The sequence below is a fragment of the Monodon monoceros genome, unplaced genomic scaffold, assembly GCF_005190385.1.
Source record: "Monodon monoceros isolate NGI ecotype Baffin Bay Population unplaced genomic scaffold, NGI_Narwhal_1 Super_Scaffold_1, whole genome shotgun sequence".
NCBI lineage: Eukaryota > Metazoa > Chordata > Mammalia > Artiodactyla > Monodontidae > Monodon > Monodon monoceros.
In genome coordinates this window covers 45,687,861-45,709,733 of record NW_021703765.1, presented here as the reverse complement: position 1 = coordinate 45,709,733, position 21,873 = coordinate 45,687,861, and the positions used below count along the sequence as shown (strand labels likewise).

Genomic DNA, 21,873 nt, shown 5'->3' with positions numbered 1-21,873 from the left:
AACCAATATACCTAGGGACAACTGTATATTCACATAGCTGTGCAACCATCTGTCTCTATGGATTTACCTGTTCTAGGCATTCATATAAAAGGAATTATACAATATTTGGCCTTTTGTATCTAATTTCTTTGACTTAGCGTAATGTTTTCAAGATCCATCCATATTGTAGCATGTATCAGTACTTCATTCCTATTTATGGTTGAATAATATTCCATAAGTTGTTTTCTTTTAACTATAATTGTACATTTGTCTATGTTTACCTGTCGATTTTTGCTTCTTTTATTTGATGGTCTTACTAAGTGCAAACACATTATGTCTTTTTGATGAATTGCTCCCTTTTGTCATTGTGAAATTGTTCTCATTTCTAATATTCCTTGTCTTAAAGTTTACTTTGATATTATTATAGCTACACCGGCACTTCTTATGCGTAGTATTAGCATGATTTATCATTTCTCCATTCTTTTACTTCCAGCCTATCTGTGTCTTTATTTAAAGCTGGTTTCTTATGAGTAGCATGTAATTGAGCTTTGGATTTGTATCCAGTCTGAAAATTTATTTGGACTGTTTAGTCCATTTACATTTAATGCAATTATTACTATGATTAGATTTGAGTTTACCATCTTACTATTTTCTGTTTGTCCCTCTGTTTTTTTGTTTCTCCTTTCTTGTCATCTTTTGAGTTAACCAAGTAGTGTTTTAGTATACCATTCTATATCCTCTTTTGGCTTCTTAACTATACCTCTTTTTTTTTTTTAATGGTTGCTTTACAGATCTGTTTAAAGGTACAATATGTATCCTTAACTAATTATACTCAATCTTGAATTAATGCCACTTCATATATCATATAAAAACCTTTTAACTATATAATTCCATTATACAAATTCCTCCCATCCTTTGTGCTATTGTTGTCACCTATTTTACTTATGCATATGTTTTAACATCCATAGTACATTGTTATCACTTGGTCATATATCTCTTAAAGAACTTATGAAAATAAAAACAGCTTTTTAATGTTTACCATTTCTAGTGCTCTTTCATTTTTCCTGTAAATTCATATTTCTTTCTAGTATCATTTTCCATCTGTCTATATGCAATTCATCAACTCCAGAATTACCAGAGTTTTAATTAAATAAACCTAAAGCTACTATTAATACATTTAAATATACTGGTAAATCTACCTTTAGTTGTGAGGCACAGCAGTCCTTACTGATGTTGTAGTATTTTTTAACATTTACAATCCTTCAAGGATAAAATTAAAGTTGGCTCTGAAAGAAAAATCTTTAACTGGCAGTCCTTTAAAGAAGTTAGCATAAAATAATAGATAAAACTTAGTTCTGGACATAGGTTACTTGAGTTTTCAAAGGACTTTGTGTCTTAATTAAAGGTAAAGAAAATTACGAGAGTAAAGAGGAAAGTCCTGCTGACACAGGCTTTTCAACTTGCAGTAAGTTACTGCTTTTCAGAATTGACATTTATTTGGTTATTTGCTGTTCTTGTGTGTTGTATTACTTGGTGGGTTGAAGCACTTACCCACTGTTTCGAGAAAGTGGCATAAAATAGCCTTTTGAGCAAATCCCATCTGGTGGCAGCTTGGTGGGGATGAGTAATGCTGAGGAACAAGTCATCAAAGGATTTTACCTTTCAGCTTTTCTCCCAAATTTATTTGGCTTAAAGCTAAGAATGACAGCAGGATCTTGATTTAAAATGTCCAAAGCCCATAATATGGCTCATTTTCACTATTTGGTCATTCATATAACTGATGATATTGGGTGACACTTGATGCATAATTGTACTACAAACGTTGATTGGATACCAGCTAAGTGCCATATATATAAAATATTCACAGGTACAAAATCCTTCCTTTCCAGTGAGTGAGAAAGTTAAAGAGGTTGTTGCATTGCACTGAATACATGTGACGGTAAAGTAGAGAGTACAGCTAAAATACACAGGAGTTGCACCTAATCTAGACCTGGGGTGAGTCTGTGTTTGTAGCATTGGGGAAACAGGTTACCTGAGTTGAGTCTTAAAGGACTTAGTCGAGTGATGTGATGTAAGGATAGGACAGAGAGATTGGAGAAGGAGTTCCAGGAGGAGAGAATTAACTGTCTGGAACAAAGAGGAAAAAACATTCTGTGGCATGATCAATAGTTTGAGATAGGAAGAAAGGAATGAGAGATGAGAATGTGGGGAGAAGCTTTGGTATGCTCATGGTTGACTGTATTTGTCATGCTTAAATACTTGGACTTGGTCCTAGAGGAGGTTTTTAGCCACTGGAGCATTTTAAACAGGAAAATGGTATTATCAGATTACTTATTTTAGAAAGATCATACAGCAGTGTGAAGAATATTAATACTGGAAATAGTTTCTTAGAAGGTTGATGAAGTCATCTTAGGCAGAAGATAATGGAAGTGAAAATGTAGAAGGATGTAGATGATTTGGAAACTATTAAAGAGGTTAGAACTGATAAGAAGTGATAGATGGGATTAGAAGAAGAAAGGGTTGAGGATGACACCCAGTTTTCTGGATTAGGCATTGGAGGTGAATGGTATTACCATTCCTTTAAATGAGAAAGAGAAGAGGAGAAAGGCAGGAGTAATGATTTGAAACATGTTGAATTTAGGATACATACTTTGTTAGGAAATTGAACAATGAGGCCTAGAATTTAAGAAAGTGTTCTTTTGGAGATAAAGACGCGAGTGGTCATTAGCATAGGACAACCAGTATTGTCTTTACAACTTTCATAATCACACAACTAGAATTAGAACTCAAAGCCCACGATTACACATCACATCAGTCTATTTAGACATATTACTTCTATAAAGACTGTTGAAAAACGGATACTTAGAGGTGACAAAATTCTAGGGTGGAAGTTAATATGCAAGGTTGTCTGTATTCTGAAATAACTCAAAGGAATGAAATGAAGGTGGTAGAGGTGAGGGATGTGTTACTTCATAAATTCTGCTTGTTGACCAGCAGAGGGCAGGCAGTCTCACAAGTCAGTATTTTCTGCTCTGTGCTGCCCTTGAGGCCTAGAAGCTCAGGTCTTTCAAACATAGATTTTCAGTGATCTTATTACATTATTACACTAAGGCCAGGCATCCAGGACACTTTTATTTATCTTTGCTTCCAAGACTTAGAAGATGTTTGATTTTTGTTCTGGAGCCAGATTTTCTTTCCACCCCCTGTGCCCTATGTCTAGTTCTTATTTTTCCTTAAAGTTTGAGACTTGAGTCATCCCTTAAGAGCTGCCATGGTGACATGGGGTTAGAATAAATCAAGTAGAGAGTCTGAGAAATATAAAGGATCTTTGCCTTTTAGAGGTTAAAATGCCCAACTCTTGTTCCTGGTCGACTGTTAAGATTCAGGGACACGTTTGTGTTTTCTTGGTCTTATGATTCAGGGACTAGAATGGAAGGAATGAACATCAGCTCCTGCAGACAGTACTGATAAGTGTGGTTGGTCCTCCACTGTTTGATCTGAGGAGCTTGTGAAAACCTTCCTGTCCCAGGATACATCCCTCATCCATTTGCCATATGTCTGTAATGCCCATTAGTTTACTTTTTAGCTTTAAACATTCAAAGCTCAACTAAAATTTAAAAATTTCTCTAGGAGGGACAAGGTTAGTGTGGCAGGACAAATTATTTAAATTAGCCAGGACTTACGAGAATAGGGCATTTAAACTAGGGGATGGAAAAAAAGATCTGGAACTAGGGTTATACTGTTTCCTGTTTATAAACCTTCAATGCCTCCCAACTGACAAATGACATTTATAGACTGTATACTGTATGCCAGGCATTGTTCTCATTTAATCCTCAGGCCAACCCTGTGAGATAATTACAGTTACTGTCCCTATTTTGCAGATTAGGAAACTGAGGCACAGAGAAGTTAAGTAATTTGTCTGAGTTTCCTTATGGAGGAGACAATGTGTACTCACCACCGTTCAGTCCCCCTGTATATCTTATGCTGCCAGAACAGTTCCTTTGCCCATAGTAGGTAGCCCAGTAACCCAGATAACTTTTGAATTGAATCAATACATGGGCTAGCATGAACTAGTTAGTATAGCAGTAACATAATTTAAGGAAACATGGAAAAAGAAGTAGAGACGCTTTTAAAAGTTTTACCTCACAGCACCTGCTCTATTAAGTTGGGGGGAAATGTGAATAATTGGTTATTTTTAATTACTTAGTGTCATTCTTAAAATGGTGTCATTGCTCTGAAATTGGTAACTGACAATGTTCAAGTTTTCCTTATTAGAGCAAAAGCGTTTCTCAGAAGTTTCATTATAAAAATATGAAACTTTGTTTAGTGATATAATTGAACAAATTGAGGGCTAACTTAATTGACCTGGCAGTGTTGAAGAATGTTTACATTTAGGTTCGGTTTCGCTTCCGAAAACATCTGTTGTACACTTAGTAAGTGAATTATTTCTTTCATCTTCACTGAATTCCATCTTCTATTTTACCCTCTATTCATCTAAGTGAAGAATTCAGATTAAGGAATATCTTCACGTAGAAAGTCGATTGGGAAAATCTTCTATTTCAGAAACAAATAGTACATTGTCCCAACAGGTTTTTTTTTTCTTCTTACAAATGGTCTCCTAACTACATTTGTGTTCTTTGGCACTGACAGTATAGTGTAACCAGAAATCAGCCCTAGGTGACTTTGGGCAAAGGACTTGGTGAGGAAGAAAATAAAAACTGATGGTGAAGGCAGGTTCGAATTTTTATGGCTCTGAGTTCCACCCGCTTTACCATGGATAATTGAGATGTAGCTGATTATTCTGGCCAGGTCAGTATGAAGCTGAAAAGTCAGATTGTGGATTTTTTCAAATCATAAGCATAGCAATAAAAATGCTATGTATTTGTATCTAAGTTCAACAAAGATTAACTTTCCAAGCCAGTCACTATTTGGGGGAAGAGAATGCTGTCACCTTCATGAAGTTGTGAATTATAAAAGACATTTCTGTGGGATTACTGAATGTCCCTTGGGGTTTGTTTCATTTATAACATTGCCTCAGGCCTTCTGCTGCATCCTGTTGGAATGACCTCCTTTTCAACCCTGTGCTGGCAGCTGTGATGTGGCTCTTTCCCTGGGATCCTTCAGGCTTGTCACATGACAGACATGAACTGTGACCCCTTTGTTCCTTACCCAGATGGTTCGTTCTCCATAATTTTTTTCTATTTAACAATTTTGCCTTATCTTCTTTCCTCTTTTCCCTCTTCATTTCCCTTTGTATTTCCTACCTACACAAGACTTTTTTGGTAGCAGTTTAATTTTTTTTTTGAAGTAGGACATCAATGCAGAAAAGTACACAAATCATGAGTAAGCTCACTGAATTTTCACAGCAGAGCACACCTATGCAGACAGTACTTAGGTCAAGAAAGAGAACATCACCAGAATCCCAGAAAACCTCTACTATCCCCTTCTGGTTACCACTCTTCTCCCTTAAGGGGAATCATTATCCTGACTTCTATAGCTTTGCCTGTTTTAAACATTATAGAAATGGAATCAAACCATATGTATTCCTTTGCATCTGGATCCTTTCATTTAATATTTTGTGACATTTGTCCATGTTACTCAGTTTGTTACTGCTGTGTAGTATTCCATTTGTATGAATAGTCCACAGTTTATTCTGCTCTTAATGGGCGTTTGGATCGTTTCTAGCTTAGGGCCATTATGAATAGTAGTGCTAAACATTCTCATACATGTCTTTTTATCAAAAGACATGACATATTTCTGGATATTTACGTAGAAATTAAATTGCCAAGATATAGTATGTCCAACTAGTCATTTAATTTAAATATTCATGTAAAACACTAAACGAGTGATTTTTGGCAAACTTGGTAGGAAAGATCTATAAACATATATAGATTCAGCTTTAGCATAATATATCTAATTTTTGGCTAAGAAAAATGCCTCTAGTTAAATATACTGTAGTTTTAAATAGATAACTCCTATATACAGCAAAATTGCTGCTCAGTGCCTGGGACATTAACTTTCTTCCTAATTTGTCCTTTTATCCAGTGTTCCAAAGCTGAGTTGGTGGGCCCATTCTGTAAAAATCTTATGAGAATATTTTGATGATTATAATTTACAAGAGTTAAGATTATATCTGTGTTACACCACCTCTAAGTTAGTCTTTTTGTCCTTTTTTTTTAAACATGGACTTTCCAAAATTTGCTACATGGATGCTTTTGAATGAGTCTGACCTAATGAGTATAGAAGTGGGATTGTGATATCATATCCCTTCAAAAGTGAGTAGTATCTTTGAAGGACATTTTATTCGACTGTGAGGTAAAGTCAAATGTAAAAACTCCCAGTCATTCTGTGAACATGTATGGAATTAAGTTCACTTGTTTTGACCATAGGGGTTTTGGAGACCTTAAAGGGGATTTCCTTACCCTCCATCAAACTAAAACAAAGCAAAAAAAAAAAAAGAAAAAACCAGAAATGTAGAGGGAGTAATTAAAATTTGAAGGTTATTAAAAGATAGTAATGGAACCAGAAGATTCGCTTCCTGTGTTAGATAGATATCTTTCCTTGTGTAAGTCTTTTGGGTAGGGAAAGGAGGGTTGCCAACTCAACTGAGATGTTTTTGAAACAAAATATAGTTAAAAAAAAAAAAGAATAGAAGAATAAAGGATTCATTTTTGCCAAATTATTCTATATCTGAGTTTTCTGTATTTTTATTTCTTCTTCCAAATCTTTTTTTTAAATAGTGGTGTATAGACATATTGATACCTAGGAAACTTAATATCTTAATACAGAAGTATTGGGTTTCATTCAATTTTGAATGACATTTAGAACTCATGTTAGTTGTTATGTTTTAAACTGGTGTATTCAATTGAGAAAATATTGCTGATAATCTGTGTTGTTCTGTATACTTTGCTAAGCCATAGAAGGTATAGAAATGATAGTCCCTGTCCTCAGAAAGCTTACAATCTAGTGGGTATATGCTGGTGGTGGTAGCGTATACAAATTACTATAATACGATGTAAGATAATTACCACAGTAAGAATTCTTATGGGGAAGGGGAGGGTAAGTAGACCCATTTGAAATGGGTCTTAAAGGTTGAGTAGGTTGGCCTGGAATGGGCTTTTGCTGATCTCTGCAATGGGAAGTAAGGCTGAAGAGAAGCCAGGTAATGAGTTTCTACCTGATATGATGTATGATATAGAACAGGCTAAGAGCATTCACTTTATTATTTTTTTAACATCTTTATTGGAGTATAATTGCTTTACAATGGTGTGTTAGTTTCTGCTGACTAACAGTGAATCAGCTATACATATACATACATCCCCATATCTCCTCCCTCTTGTGTCTCCCTCCCACCCTCCCTATCCCACCCCTCTTTGTGGACACAAAGCACCGAGCTGATCTCCCTGTGCTACGCGGCGAGCATTCACTTTAGATCAAATTAAAAGTTGAGTCCCAGCTCAGTGTTGCTGTGTGACCTTAAACAGGTTGCTTTAACCTGTCTAAGCTCAGTTTCCTCACTTGATAAATGAGGACAGCACCCATGTAACGTGCTGCAGTGTTGTATGAAAGAAAGATCATGTGTGGAAGGTGCTTAACGTAGCTCTGAAAGTATAATAAGTGCTCAAGTAGCTACTCTGGACAGAGAGGAGCCATTGAAGGTTTTTGAACCATGGAGTGGTGGGATCTGAACCATGTGAGGCTTTCACTTTTACTTTTATAATTGACAAACAAAAGACCGCACACATTTAAAGTGTGTAATCTGACAGGTTCTTACATATATACACACCTGTGAAATCATCGCCACAATCAGAATTATGACCACAGTCATCACTCCCGAAACTTTTGTCTAAGACCTTTAAAGAGGACAGTCTGCCCTGTGATGTGCAGCAAAGAACGGATTGAAGTGGAGAAGTCAGTTAAAAGGCTGTGGCCATGGTCCAGGTGAGAGAGAGTGACTGAGGCCATGAACTAGGTGTGCTGGCCATGGGCCTCCCCCAAGAGCCTGGGCTGCTGGAGGACAAGCTGCATCATGCTATTACCTCCAGCACCTACCCCAGGGGCCAGAGGCTAGCAGGCTCTTGCTGAATTGACAGGTTCTCTCTTTATGAAAGATTGCTTATTTTAAACTTGCTTCTCCCTTTACTTTGTATAGGGTTTAAAAGACAACCTTTTTGCTTCTGGGACATCCAGCCTGACAGCCACCAAACAGTTGCTTCGTCCAAGAATCACAAGAATCTGCCTCAGGGACCTGATCTTCTGTATGGAGCAGGAGAGGGAGATGAAGTATTCCCGAGCTCTGTACCTGGCCCTTCTGAAGTGACCATGGCCCTCTCCATCCAGATCCTTGCTACTTACTGCCAAAGAAGACATAAAGAGCGGTGTCACATGGTCCTGAGATTTCAGTTTCTGGAAAATAATCACCGATAGGGAAGACCATTGTTTACAGTTATATACTTTTATTAACTCTTATGTATTCCATTAGGTTCTTAATGACTAGGAATCAGCTTCTAAAAATAGGTTGTGAAGTACAGTTTATTTACACAGAAGTAGGCATATGCCTACCTACGTGTTTAATTACAGCAAGGCTCTGTTTGTTACTCCCTGCTTCATTTGCCAAACTATTAATAGGTAAGGCGTCTTTCCCTAGTACAGCCTGCATTGAGATGCAGGGGGAAGAAAAGAAGGGTCACCACTTACCAGGAAACTATGTATTTCATCCTACATGGAACCTGACTCAAAGCATTAGGTTTTCTGGACTGGAATCAGAAGTTGCTTAGCAAGTTATGACAGCTGCCTTCTGTGGTTGAAGGTGACAAGCCACAGGGTAAGGCCAGTGGTGGCTTTTGTCGGCTGAGTCCCATTGTTGTTAAAACATTGACAAATGGGGATAGTTTGTGCCTGAAGTTGCTGTTCCCTGGTTCACCTCACCACCAGCGATGGAGGGAAAATGAAAACGGAATCATAAAACAGGAAATATGCTGTATACACCTAAGAGGGGTCAGTGGACGAATTGGAACTCCGAACCAACCAGTACATGTTTTGTTGACACGAAAAAAATCACAGCCCAACCAAAAAGGAAAATGTATCAAACATTTTCAAATTACAGTATTTCAAAAGGAAGAAGTTATTCTTTGTTTTGTGTACTGCTTTAAATCTCAAGAAGGATAGTTTTATAAACTCTTTTAGTTACCCTAAGTTTTAAGCATCTTGTTGCATTAAAAAAAATCGTAATTGATGATTAGAAATTTTTAACAATGGGATTCCATTTTGGATTCTGTACTCAAAAGGTAAGGTCAGCATCTTACTCTTGGAAATCTTGGCTCTACATATATTATGAGAAGCATGTTATATATACTCGTCTGAGGAAGCTGACATTTTGCAACGCAAACCCTCTTTTTTTTTTTTTTTTAATTCCACTTTTGTGGTATGTAGCTGGTGAAAAATAATAGCTGTAGTTAGAATCACATACAGAAAGAATGCGTAAATCCTCCAAAGAAGGCTAAAGAAAAGAAAAAAAGGGAAAGCTGTGCTTCTTAGAAAAAGAATTCAGGGGAATAAAACCTCAAGTATGTTATTCTTCATCCTGTTCTTCCCATCGGGACTGATGGCCATATTCTATACTGTAGTAAGTTTCAAATTGGCCACATTTTCTGTTTCAGCGAGTTATTATGTAAAAATGCTATAAATTATGTGTATGTTAAAAGAGTCCTTTAAGAAGAGATCTATACCTAAAGTTGTTTTTGTATATTTAAATGCTTAGCTTTATTTTTTGGTAAAGTGCAGCACACTCCCATATTTGTGTGTAATCTTATTGATCAGATGTTTAAAATTATTTCAAATACTTCATTAAAATAATTATTTTATTATAAGAATAACTTTGCTCAGTCACTGACTTTGGAAATATCTCTGGAAGTTGGCCCCTGAAGCTGGGGGCAGGGCAGTAGATCTTTCTTGGCTGGGATTGTTACCTTGGAGTGTGAGCATTTGGGTTCCAGAAGCTCACTTCACATCCAAGTTCATGTATCACTTTCTTTGAAATAGTTGTAAACTTGCATGGTATTTGACTCACAGTGAAAGCTACACATATTCATTACAAAAGCTTCTCTTGCCCATCAGGGTTTTCTTACAAAGGTATTCTTTTTCAAAATTTATCCTTAATATACATTTTAAAACTTTGTGTCCTAAAGTATATCTTACACACAAAAGAACAAACAGTGGACCCAAGGTATTCTTCCAACTCAGTTTGCAAAATGATGGCCTTGGGGCCGATTTGATCTCTAAATGTGTTCTCTGTAACTCACATGGTGCTGCCAATATTTTAATTCACAAAAATCTATATTTCCACTTCTTTTGAAAAATTAGAAGATCTGGAGTCACTAGGTGTACCGTTTGTGTGACAGTCTGCTGGAGCCGACCAGTGGCTGTCCACTTCAGATGTGGGAGCGTAAGTTCACCTTCCCTTGCCTGATCCCTTTAAGCACTGAAGTGTGAGAGTCTGCCTTCAATGTTGATCTTAAGTGATGAACACTAAAAGGGGAAAGTGCCAGAAATTCTCCATCTATTTACTGTTTTTTAAGCAATTTTATTGAGGCATGTTTTACATATAAAATTCACCATTTTATCCATTTAATTTTAATATGACCGATGGACCTTTTAAATTGTTTCCTCCTGAATATCTGTAAGATTCTTCTCCTCTTAAAAGAAGCAGTTTAACATTCTTGTAAAGCCTATATTTCTTTTTCTTTTTCTTTTTTTTTATTGAATGAAAGATTCTTTAAATTCTCTAGCGCTTTAGTGCTTTACAATTTTCAAAAGTTTCACACACATGATTTCATATAATCCCATACTAACCCTTTTTTCCCTACTCCTGTAATGCCCCTCCCTCCTTCCCTCTCCCCACTGGTAACCACTAGTTTGTTCTCTATATCTGTGAGTCTGCTTCTTTTTTGTTTTGTTCACTAGTTTGTTGTATTTTTTAAATTCCACATATAAGTAATATAATACAGTATTTGTCTGACTTATTTCACTTAGCGCAATGCCCTCCAAGTCCATCCATGTTACTGCAAATGGCAAAATTTCATTCTTTTTTATGGCTGAGTGGTATTCCGTTTTGTGTGTGTGTGTGTGTGTGTGTGTGTGTGTGTGTGTGTATACCACATCTTCTTTATCCATTCATTTGTTGATGGAAATTTAGGTTGCTTCCATACTTGACAATTGTAAATAATGCTGCTATGAACGTTGGGGTGCATGTATCTTTTAAAATTTGTGTTTTTGGTTTTTTTTGGATATATACCCAGGAGTGGAATTGCTGGGTCATATGGTAGTTCTAGTTATAGTGTTTGGAGAAGCCTCTATACTTTTTTCCACAGTGGCTGCACCAATTTATTGGGTTGGCCAAAGAGTACCTTCGGTTTCTAAGTAAAAATAAAAGATACATTTTTCATTTTCACCAAGAACTTTATTGAACAACATATTCACCCTTTTGTTCCACTACCTTCTGCCATTTTTCAGGCAAGTTCAAAATTCCATCTTCCCCAAACCTTTTATCTTTTTGAGCAAAGAACTGTTCCAGGTGCTTTTTACAGTCTTCCAGGGAATTAAATTTTTTTCCATTAAGAGAATTCTGTAACGACCTAAATAAATGGAAATCCGAAGGTGCAACGTCTGGTGAATACGGCGGATGAATCAGAACTTCCCAGACAAGCTGTAACACTTCTTGCCTGGTCATCAAAGAAACGCGGTCTTGCGTTATCCTGATGGAAGATGATGCATTTTCTTTTGACTAATTCTGGATGCTTTTCATCAAATGCTGCTTTCAGTTGGTCTAATTGGGAGCAGTACTTGTCGGAATTAATCGTTTGGTTTTCCGGAAGGAGCTCATAATAGAGGACTCCCTTCCAATTCCACCATATACACGACATCACCTTCTTTGGATGAAGACCAGCCTTTGGTGTGTTTGGTGGTTCATTTCGCTTGCCCCTCAATCTCTTCCATTCCACATTATTGTACAGTATCCACTTTTCATCACCTGTCGCAATTTGTTTAAAAACGGAACGTCTTCATTACGTTTAAGTAGAGAATTGCATGCAGAAATACGGTTGAGGTTTTTTTTGCTTAACTTACATAGAACCCAAACATCAAAGCGATTAACATAACCAAGCTGGTGCAAATGATTTTCAATGCTTGATTTGGATATTTTGAGTCTGTCGACTATCTCCCGCGTGGTGTAATGTTGATTGTTCTCAGTTAATGTCTCGATTTGATCGCTGTCAACTGGTCTGCCCAACCGTGGAGCATCATCCAGCGAGAAATCTCCAGCACAAAACTTCGCAAACCACTTTTGACATGTTTGATCAGTCACAGCACCTTCTCCATATACTGCACAAATCATTTTTTTGCATTTCGGTTGCATTTTTACCTTTCTTGAAATAATAAAGCATAATATGCCGAAAATGGTGCTTTTTTTCTTCCATCTTCAATATTAAAATGCCTACACAAAAATTCGCTAATTTTGATGTCATTTTTTAAATGCATGCTGATATGACAGCTGTCACATACAGTCTAACAAAATTGTTTTGAATGAAGTTAAAGACAACTAAGTGCTACTAGAGCCATCTTATGAAAAGCCAAATGAACCTTTTGGCCAACCCAATATATTCCCACCAACAGTGTACGAGGGGTCCCTTTTCTCCACATCCTTGCCAACATTTGTTACCTGTGGGGTTTTTGTTTCTTTGTTTTGTTTTTTGGATGATGGCCATTCTGACAGGTGTAAAGTGATATCTCATTGTGGTTTTGATTTGCATTTCCGTGATAACTAGTGATGTTGAGCATCTTTTCATATGCCTGTTGGCCATCTGCATTTCCTCTTTAGAAAAATGTCTCCTCAGTTCTTCTGCCCATTTTTTTTAATCAGGTTTTTTTTTTTTGATGTTGAATTGTATGAGTTGTTTATATATGTTGGATATTAACCCCTTACTGGCCATATCATTTGCAAGTATCTTCTCCCATTCAATAGGTTGTCTTTTCATTTTGTCAGTGGTTTCCTTTGCTGTGTAAAAGGTTTTAAGTTTAATTAGGTCCTATTTGTTTATTTTTACTTTTGTTTCCTTTGCTTTAGGAAACATCCAAAAAATATTGCTGCGATTTATGTCAAAGGGTGTTCTGCCTCTGTTTTCATCTAGGAGTTTCTTCTATGTATTCAGCCTTACATTTAGGTCTTTAATCCATTTTGAATTTATTTTTGTATATGGTGCTAGAGAATTTCTAATTTCATTCTTTTACAAGTAACTCTCCAGTTTTCCCAGCACCATTTATTGAAGAGACTATCTTTTCTCCATTGTATATTCTTGCTTCCTTTTTCATGAATTAATTAACCATAGCATTGGGTTTATTTCTGGGATTTCTATCCTGTTCCATTGATCTAAGTGTCCGTTTTTGTGCCAGTACCATACTGTTTTAATTACTGCAGGTTTGTAGTATAGTCTGAAGTCAGGGAGCATGATTCCTCCAGCTCTGTTATTCTTTCTCAAGATTGTTTTGGCTACTTGGGGTTTTTTGTGTTTCCGTACAAATTTTAAAATTACCTGCTCTAGTTCTGTGAAAAATGCCATTGGTATTTTGATAGGGATTGCATTGAATCTGCAGATTCAATGCCTTGGGTAGTATGGTCATTTTAACAATATTAATTCTTCCAATCCAAGAACATGGTATATCTTTCCATCTGTTGGTGTTGTCTTCAGTTTCTTTCATCAGTGTCTTAAAGATTTCCGAGTACAGGTCTTTTACCTCCTCAGATAGGTTTATTCCTAGGTATTTTATTCTTTTTGATGCAGTGGTAAATGGGATTGTTTCCTTAATTTCTGTTTCTGATAGTTCATTGTTAGTGTATAGAAATGCAACAGATTTCTGTATATTAATTGTGTATCCTGCAACTTTATTGAATTCATTGATGAGCTCTAATTTTCCGGTAGCATCTTTAGGATTTTCATGTCATCTGAGAAAAGTGATACTTTTACTTCTTCCTTTCCAGTTTGGATTCTTTTTATTTCTTTTTCTATTCTGATTCTGTGGCTAGGACTTCCAAAATTTTGTTGAATACGAGTTAAAGCCTATATTTCTTGAAATCTGATTTGAGGTAAATTTTGTCTTATTAAAATTTTGGCAAAAGTTTATTTAGAATTAAAACCATTTATACTAGTTATGTCATAGTTGCAGCAAAAAAAAACACAAGCAATATTAGGACATATTCTTCAGAAAAATAAGAAAGCAAGATCTCAGGGGGATTAAGTTGGACTTTATACCTAGTTGTACAATGAACCAACTAAATGTTTATGACACTTTAACCTCAGCAAGACTCAGTGATTCTACAGGAAATAAAAGTATAATATATCCTATGTTTATATATGACCTAGTAGCCAGTTTTTACCTTGTTGTTTTTAGCGTTATTATCTTTTCAGATACTTTCATATGCCTTGCTGCCCTGAAACAACTTTTTTTTTTTTTAACATTTAGGCACAGTTTACATCTGATATCAACTTCTTTTTCTCTGACTTTTTAACAACCTCTTGGTATTTTCACATGCATTTTAGCTGTATGGCATTGGTGCAATTACGTTTTCACCGAAGTTATTCCATCAGTTAGAAATTGTTCCAAGTAGAATATATTTGCCGTAATTTTCTTTGGGAAACTTTGAGAGACTGCTGTGCATGCAAGAAACCTAAAGTGTTGGGCACTGTGTACTTGGACACTGACTGGTTGGGTGAGAGGAACAGATAATGTTAACAGTTATATGTTTAGAATTTGTGTAGACTTTGCACATTGAATATTTGTGGGAAGAAAATACTTCCAAGGAGCTCACTTTAAGACTTTTGACTTTGTTGGTAAAACATGATGAGAGCAATTTTAATGGCAGCTCTTCTCCTTTCAAATAATAAGGTCAGTTTGATATCTTTCTAAGTTCTCTTATAGGCGGTACTGAGGCAATGCCGCCCTGGCTGACATTGTCAACATCTCAGTCTTGCCTCTTACCAGTTGTGTGACCTTGGGTAAACTATTTAATCTCTCTGCCTTTGTTTCCTCATCGGCAAATAAGAGTACCTACCGGTGAGGTAGTTGTGAGAATTTAATGAATTCTTAGAACAGTGTGTCGCATGTAGTAAACACTGTATTTGTTAGTAACGGTGGTTGTCACGGCTGTGTCAATTCTGAAAGGCATAGTTCTACCTCCCACCCACCTCCAGTACTAGATTGTATTGATAAAAGTCACTAGTTGAATGCCTGAACCTAGTATCTTATTTTAAATAGAATAATCTAAGCTCATGCAAAAGTCTAATGTATTGCATTGAGGATTGGAGGATGGGAGGCTAGAAGGAGAAAAGTATGATACTATAGTGGAGCCATTAAGCAGAGTAATTCTTATGTCCCTGGCTTTGCCTATTAAGTTTCTTGTAGGGTTGGAAGCAGTAATGAAGCCGTGCCGTTATTTTAAAATTTTTAATTGAAACTATTATAGATATTGTGAACAATCAAATCACATAACAGGGCATACCAAAGTAATTCTACTCACAGACCTCCTGAGGTCCTGTGCTTCCCTCCCTAGATTCATCCACTTTTACCAGTTTCATATATCTCTTAACAGACATAGTTTGTATACATATAAGCACATAGTTGTAGGTTCCCCCTTTATTTGCATACGGGAGCATACTGATCTATCCCTTGCCATTCTCACGGTTTCATTATTCTTAATTCAATTTATACTGTGTCCCAGGCCAGGGGTCCTAGTAGAATCTTCCTGTAAATCTTTGGGAAAACAACACTGAATTTTTCCTTGAGGGATTTAGTCTCAGATTTTCTTACTGTTTTGTAAATTTTCTTATTTCACTAGAAGAATTCAGTCATACCTGAGTGTGTGTCAACAACGTTCCTCTACCAAACAGGCATCATGAAAAGCAACAAGGGGAGTAGAGGTTTCCTCTGGGAGGAAGTGGAGAGAGGGAAAGAGGAAAAATCATTTAAAGGAAGAACTGAGTATTCTAGTTGTAATTATAAAGTTTCACTGACAGAACCCTCCCACCGTGAACACTAGCATTGGAAGCCAACCTGAATTGAGGATCACTCCAACCTCTTTTTTGTAAGATTGATATTCTTCATTTAAATGTAATAAGTAGATCATAATAGGGATGATCTAAATTTGGGGTTCCTGAGAATGATCCATGAAGGAATGCCTGATATCAAAATATTCATTTGGCAAATTTGTAAAAATTTTCTGCACTATGGGGAACAAAGATGCATAAGACACAGTCCATGGCCTGGAGGGGTTTTCTAGTCAGAGAGATGGACTCTAGACACATAAACACAAAGTAGCATATACTCCTCCTAAAGAGAGGTATAAATAGCAGTTTCTTGTAGGTGCCTTTAGAAAAAAAGATGTCACTTCCAAATGGAACAATCGTATTCAATTTCTCACAGAAGAGATAGAATTTGACCTGTGCAATGAAAGGAATGGATAAGATTTTTTCAAGTCGTATGTTTTAAGGCCTTCTAAGGCAAAAGGTTGGGAAGCAAAAAAAAAAAAAAAGGTTAGAGTACTTTTAGGGAAGTAAATATCTAGATCTAGTTTGGCTGATTATGAAAGTCATGTAAGGGAGAAATGGAAAATAATTTTGGAAATTAAGATAGCGACAACTAATATTTACAGTGTCCAAAATTCATAGATACAAAAGAATATAAGTTCCCTACCTTTGTCTTCTAGATAAGTTATTTATAATTTTTATTTCAAAGTGATTATAGAAAAAGAGAGTGGTAAGAGTTCCCTGAAACCAACCCCCTACCCACCCAAAAGATTTTCCCTTGATTATAACAATGATATATTCACACTGTATAAAATTTGGAAAATAAAAGACTATAAGGAAAATGAAAAATATAATAATATTCGGTGCATTTCTTTCTATCCTTTTTTTTTCTGTGCTAAATCTGTAGATAGATGTTTTAGATCATGAAGTTGATCCAGCTTTGTATCCTTACCTACACACCATTTGAGACACTAGGGAAAATGAGAAGAAACACAGCTAGGAGAATAAAACATCACTTTTTTGAGTTCTGTCTTTTCAAAGTGATATTGAGGCCATGTTTCTGGTGCCCTCATATAGCATGTGGATTTGTTTAAAACAATTTCAGTCTGCTGCACTTCGGGGTGAAATGAGAGTACCTTTTATGTCTCATCATTACTTGCATTGGGCCTCTACATGAGAAGGTAATGTGGAGGAAGAATTGCCATAATTCTCTGTAAACTATTGAGCAGATTCAAAGCTAGTGTAGGAATGTTATCCATGAGGTTTAGGCTATAGGACTGATAACCTTCCTATTTGTAATCTTAATGGAGGCTCTGCCTGAAGATGAGGGGAAGGTAAGGATTTGCTGGTTGGCTTCTTGATGAAATCTCATGCCTTCGGTTTTCATGTCCCTAAAAAGAAGTGTGAAGTTGTGCCAGCTGGTCGTCAAGAAACCTTTAAACTTTCAGATGGTATGAGTATCTCACTGGGAGTTTTAATTGCTATCAGAGTAGACAGTGGTTGCCTCTGCGGCTGAGGAGAGCAATTGAATAAATGGTGCATCATGCCTTTTCCGTGTCTTCTGCCATTATCAAAAAGTGTAAGTTGTGCATGGTGCTGGGCCAGACCCCAATCAAAGAACAATCCAAGCATCCTTCTTGAGGTATATCGAGCTAGATGAATTTCCCATGGCTTCCAAAGCAAATTGCCGCGACTGGGCTGCTTAAAGCACAGTTAAATTCTCTCACGGTTCTGGAGGCCAGAAGTCTGAAATCAAGGTGTCAGCAGGGCCAAGCTGCTTCCAGAGGCTCTGGGGAGAACCTTCTTTGCCTTTCCAGCTTCTGGTAGCTTTTAATGGCCTTGACTGTGACAGCAGAACTCCAGTGTCTGCTTCCATCTTCACATGGTCTTCTCTGCGTCTTCTGTGTCCTCTCCTCTTCTTATAAGAACACCAGGCATTGAATTCAGAGCCCACTCTAATCCAGTATGATCTCATCTGGACCCTCAACTAACATCTACAAAGACCCTATTTCCAAATAGGGTCCCATTCTGAGGTTCCAGGTGAACGTGTATTAGGTAGGGGGACACTGTCCACCCCACTATAGGAGCATACTGTATATGATTATATATTCCTGATACTTTATTTTTTACCTCTGACTTCAAAAGTAGTGAAAAACTTAATGGTTGTTAAAATGTAAAGGGGTTGATTTTATGTCTCCCTAAATGGGTATCTTAGAATCTTGTGGTCTGTCAAGATACCTGTCCTCCACTTCTCCCCGCTTCTCTCCTCTTTCAGCTCAGAAGTTCCTAGTAGGTGGCTCTGTTCTGAGAAATGTGTCTTTGATGTGGTTTAGACTGTGCCATCCTGGTGTTTACAGAAGTATATTCAAGTGACTCTGTCTTCAGAAGCCTTTTGAGATTCTGAATGCTATGTACATGTTGACTGTTCTTAAGGAAATTCTCCACACTATGAGCAAATCATAAGTTTATTTCTAACAAGTGTCAAGTATTAGAATTTTTTTAATAGAAGTGAACCCAGGTCCTCTCTGCAAGAACGTCAAGAGAGTACAGGCGTACCTCATTTAATTGTGCTTTGCTTTACAAATTGAAGGTTTGTGACAACCCTGTGTCGAACAAGTCTATTGGCACCATTTTTCCAGCAGCATTTCCTCACTTCATGTCTGTGTGTCACAGTTTGTTCAGTATCTCGCAATATTTCAAACCCTCCACCAGCAAAAAGATTATGACTCGCTGAAGGCTCAGATGATAGTTAGCGTATTTTAGCAATTAAGTATGTTTAAATAAAGGTATGTACATTGTTTTTTTGTTTGTTTGTTTTGTTTTTTTTGCGGTACACGGGCCTCTCACTGTTGTGGCCCCTCCCGTTGTGGAGCACAGGCTCCGGACGCGCAGGCCCAGCGGCCATGGCTCACGGGCCCCACTGCTCCACAGCACGTGGGATCCTCCCAGACCGGGGCACGAACCCGCGTCCCCTGCATCGGCAGGCGGACTCCCAACCACTGTGCCACCAGGGAGGCCCCTACATTGTTTTTTTAGACATAATGCTATTGTATACCTAATAGACTACCGTATAGTGTAAACATAAGTTTTACATGGACTGGGAAACCAAACAATTTGTGTGACTTACTTTATTGTGATATTTGCTTTATTGCAGTGGTCTGGAACCAAACCCACAATATCTCCAGGGTATGCCTGTCTAGTCCTTAAATGAGAATGTGCCAATATATGGAAAATGTCAGTAACTGTTCCTTTCACAATCTGCTTCCCAAGTGCCAACTGTGGACCCAGTCCCATTAAATCAATCAAGTCAGTTGATTTGACACTGGCAGTCTCACTTTTGAGGTGGGAATCTGTATTATTGGAAAAGGAAAGGAAGAAGCAAAGCCCAGAATTACTGGGGAGAGGTGCATCACTGAGGAGACTTAGAAATTGGAGAAACATCAAGAATAGTTTTATTGATTTCATCACAGATGCCACCATCAGGCATTAGCCTCTGGACCTGGGAGTTGATAGCAAGTTGTAAATCTAGAGTGCCTAACAGGCAGTTCAGGTTTTTATCAGATTTCTTTTGCGATAGAATATTGAAAAGATCCTAACTAACTTTTTAAAGAATGTGTATTTTCCCTACTGCAGCTTTCAAAGGCCATCCTCTGTCTACTTCTTATGGATTTACTGAATAACTAGGCAAACAGTTGGCAGGGGTTTGGGGAAAAGGCCCTTAGATGACGTCTGCATATATTCTAAGCAGAATCCCACAGAAAAGTCTATCGAGTGCAGTCTGTAAAGGTCAAAAAACAGCAGGCTGTGCCTAAAATGCTAACATAGGCTCAATCATCTACCAGATTCTCAAACTTGTTTTCATGACATAGTCTGTAGTTATCTCAAGGGAGGACTCAGATCTCAGGTTCCCCAGATTAAGTTTTAATCCATCTGTTTGATAGATGCAGAGGCAGATGCAGAGGCAGGCATGGGGATAAGGAGAGAAAGACATCAAATCAAGCAAAATGATAGGATGTTGCATCTTCTCTCTGGTTACATCTGTTTCAGTGTTACTGAGAGATGTCAATTGCTGAGATGCAGGCTAGGTCACAAAGATGAGTGTCAGCAGAACAAGAGGTGATGTGGTCTAGTCTACCACAATTGAGTACAAATCCACTTAGAATCAAGCCACTTACTTGCAGCCCAAGGTTCTCGATATTTCTAAGGCTATCGGAAGGTTAGCTAGTCCAACATTCCACTAATAAAGGAATTCCCTTCAGCATCCCTGAGGCCTAGGTCCTCTACTTGAATAGCTTCATTGATGGGGACCTTACTATCTTATCATGGAATTCATATTTGAACTATTATTTCTTTGTTTGGTCTTGGTTTGATTTGAAATCTGCCTTCCTATAATTTAACATTTGGGGCCTACATTTGTTCTCCGAAGTTACATAATAACACAGGTTTGTTGAGCACTGACTCTGTAACGGAGACTGGACCAAACTAAGCATTCTACTGGCGCTGTCTAAATCATCACTCTCACAGTCAGAAAGTGGCTGGCTGTGCACTAAACCCGTTTCCTCCTGGGCACGCGGCTAGACCATGTTTCTGAGTCTCCCTGTTGAAAGTGGCCTTGTGCCTGAGGTCTGGCCAATGACATGTAGGCAGAAGTGATGTGTGACATGTCAGAGCTGGCTCATGACAGCCTGCCATGTATGACTTGCGTGCTCTTTCCCTTTCCACAGAGGCCCTGAAAGACTCGTGAAGATGGCCGAGCCACCAGATGGAAGGAGCTGTGGTCACTGAATCATGGCTTGGAGCAAAACTGCCTGCTAATCAAGGACACCCATTTTGGACTATGCACAAGTGAGAAATAAACATCTAATGTGTAAATCACTAATATGACGTAACTACCGTAGTAGTTAATTGCTAATAACTGTATATGTAATATAACTATGCTGTACATATTATGATGTATAATATAACTATAGCAGCTAAATCAACTAACCCAGATAGCTACTGCTACTATTATTTCTATCTTACAGATAAACACAGCGGTGCCTTAAGAGATTAGACAATTTAGTGGAAGTCACAGAGAAAGTCGTAGAGTTGGAGGTCTAACTCCAGAGCCTACACTCTTGATCCTTACACTGAGCTGGGGGGTTGTTGTGTCTTGTTTTGTTTTTGTTTGTTTGTTAATGCTTCAGAGCTCATCTCTGTCCCATGTGACAGCACTTTAAATATCTAGGGATAGCTACCGGTGTCCTTTCCTACACTTGGTATTCCCTTCTGTCAGCTAAAAAGCGTCCTAGTCCTTTCCATTCTCCCCACATAGATTCCAGATGTCTCAGAATTTTCATTGTTCTCTTGGTCACATTCTACTCTGCTAAAGGCCACATTAAAACTTGGTTTCCTATGCTAAATGCAACACAACAGAAGGGGCTGGGGGCATCGGAGGAGAGCGGGCCCATTCGTACGCTGGAAGTCAGATGGTGGTCGTGTGAACTTGTGGCTGACTAATCACCCCAGGGCTTTTTCACCCTTGCTACTCAGAGAGTAGCCAGTGGACCAGCAACATCATCTTCACCTAGGAACTTGTTAGAAAGGCAGGAGCTGAAGCCCGCACTCCAGACCTACTGAATCAGAACCTGCATTTTAGCAAGATCCCCAGGTGACTCCTGTGCTCCCTGCAGTTTGAGAAGCACTTGTCTCTCAATTGCCTCTATCAGCCTAAAGAGAAAACATTGCTATGTTCTGCTTGCTTCATTTTGTTAGTTTTGGCCTGTTATGATCATTTAAATTTGATTCTGTCACTCAGTGAGCACATTTGAGTTCAAGTGAC

The 21,873-nt window shown here is 37.7% G+C and overlaps 1 protein-coding gene across 2 annotated transcripts in view; it reads left to right on the top strand.

The window, feature by feature from the left end:
- Window positions 1-20,985, top strand: part of TAF4B (TATA-box binding protein associated factor 4b) — a 125,351-nt gene extending 104,366 nt beyond the window's left edge. Inside the window, exon 15 of one of the 2 annotated variants that reach the window (XM_029232618.1) lies at window positions 20,777-20,985. In XM_029232618.1, coding sequence (XP_029088451.1) covers window positions 20,777-20,785 — 9 coding nt within the window. In that variant the 3' untranslated portion in view covers window positions 20,786-20,985. Of the gene's footprint in view, window positions 1-8,131; window positions 9,792-20,776 lie in introns of those variants that run through there. The other variant, XM_029232611.1, reaches the window with a different exon arrangement.
- Window positions 20,986-21,873: the final 888 nt, after the last annotated feature.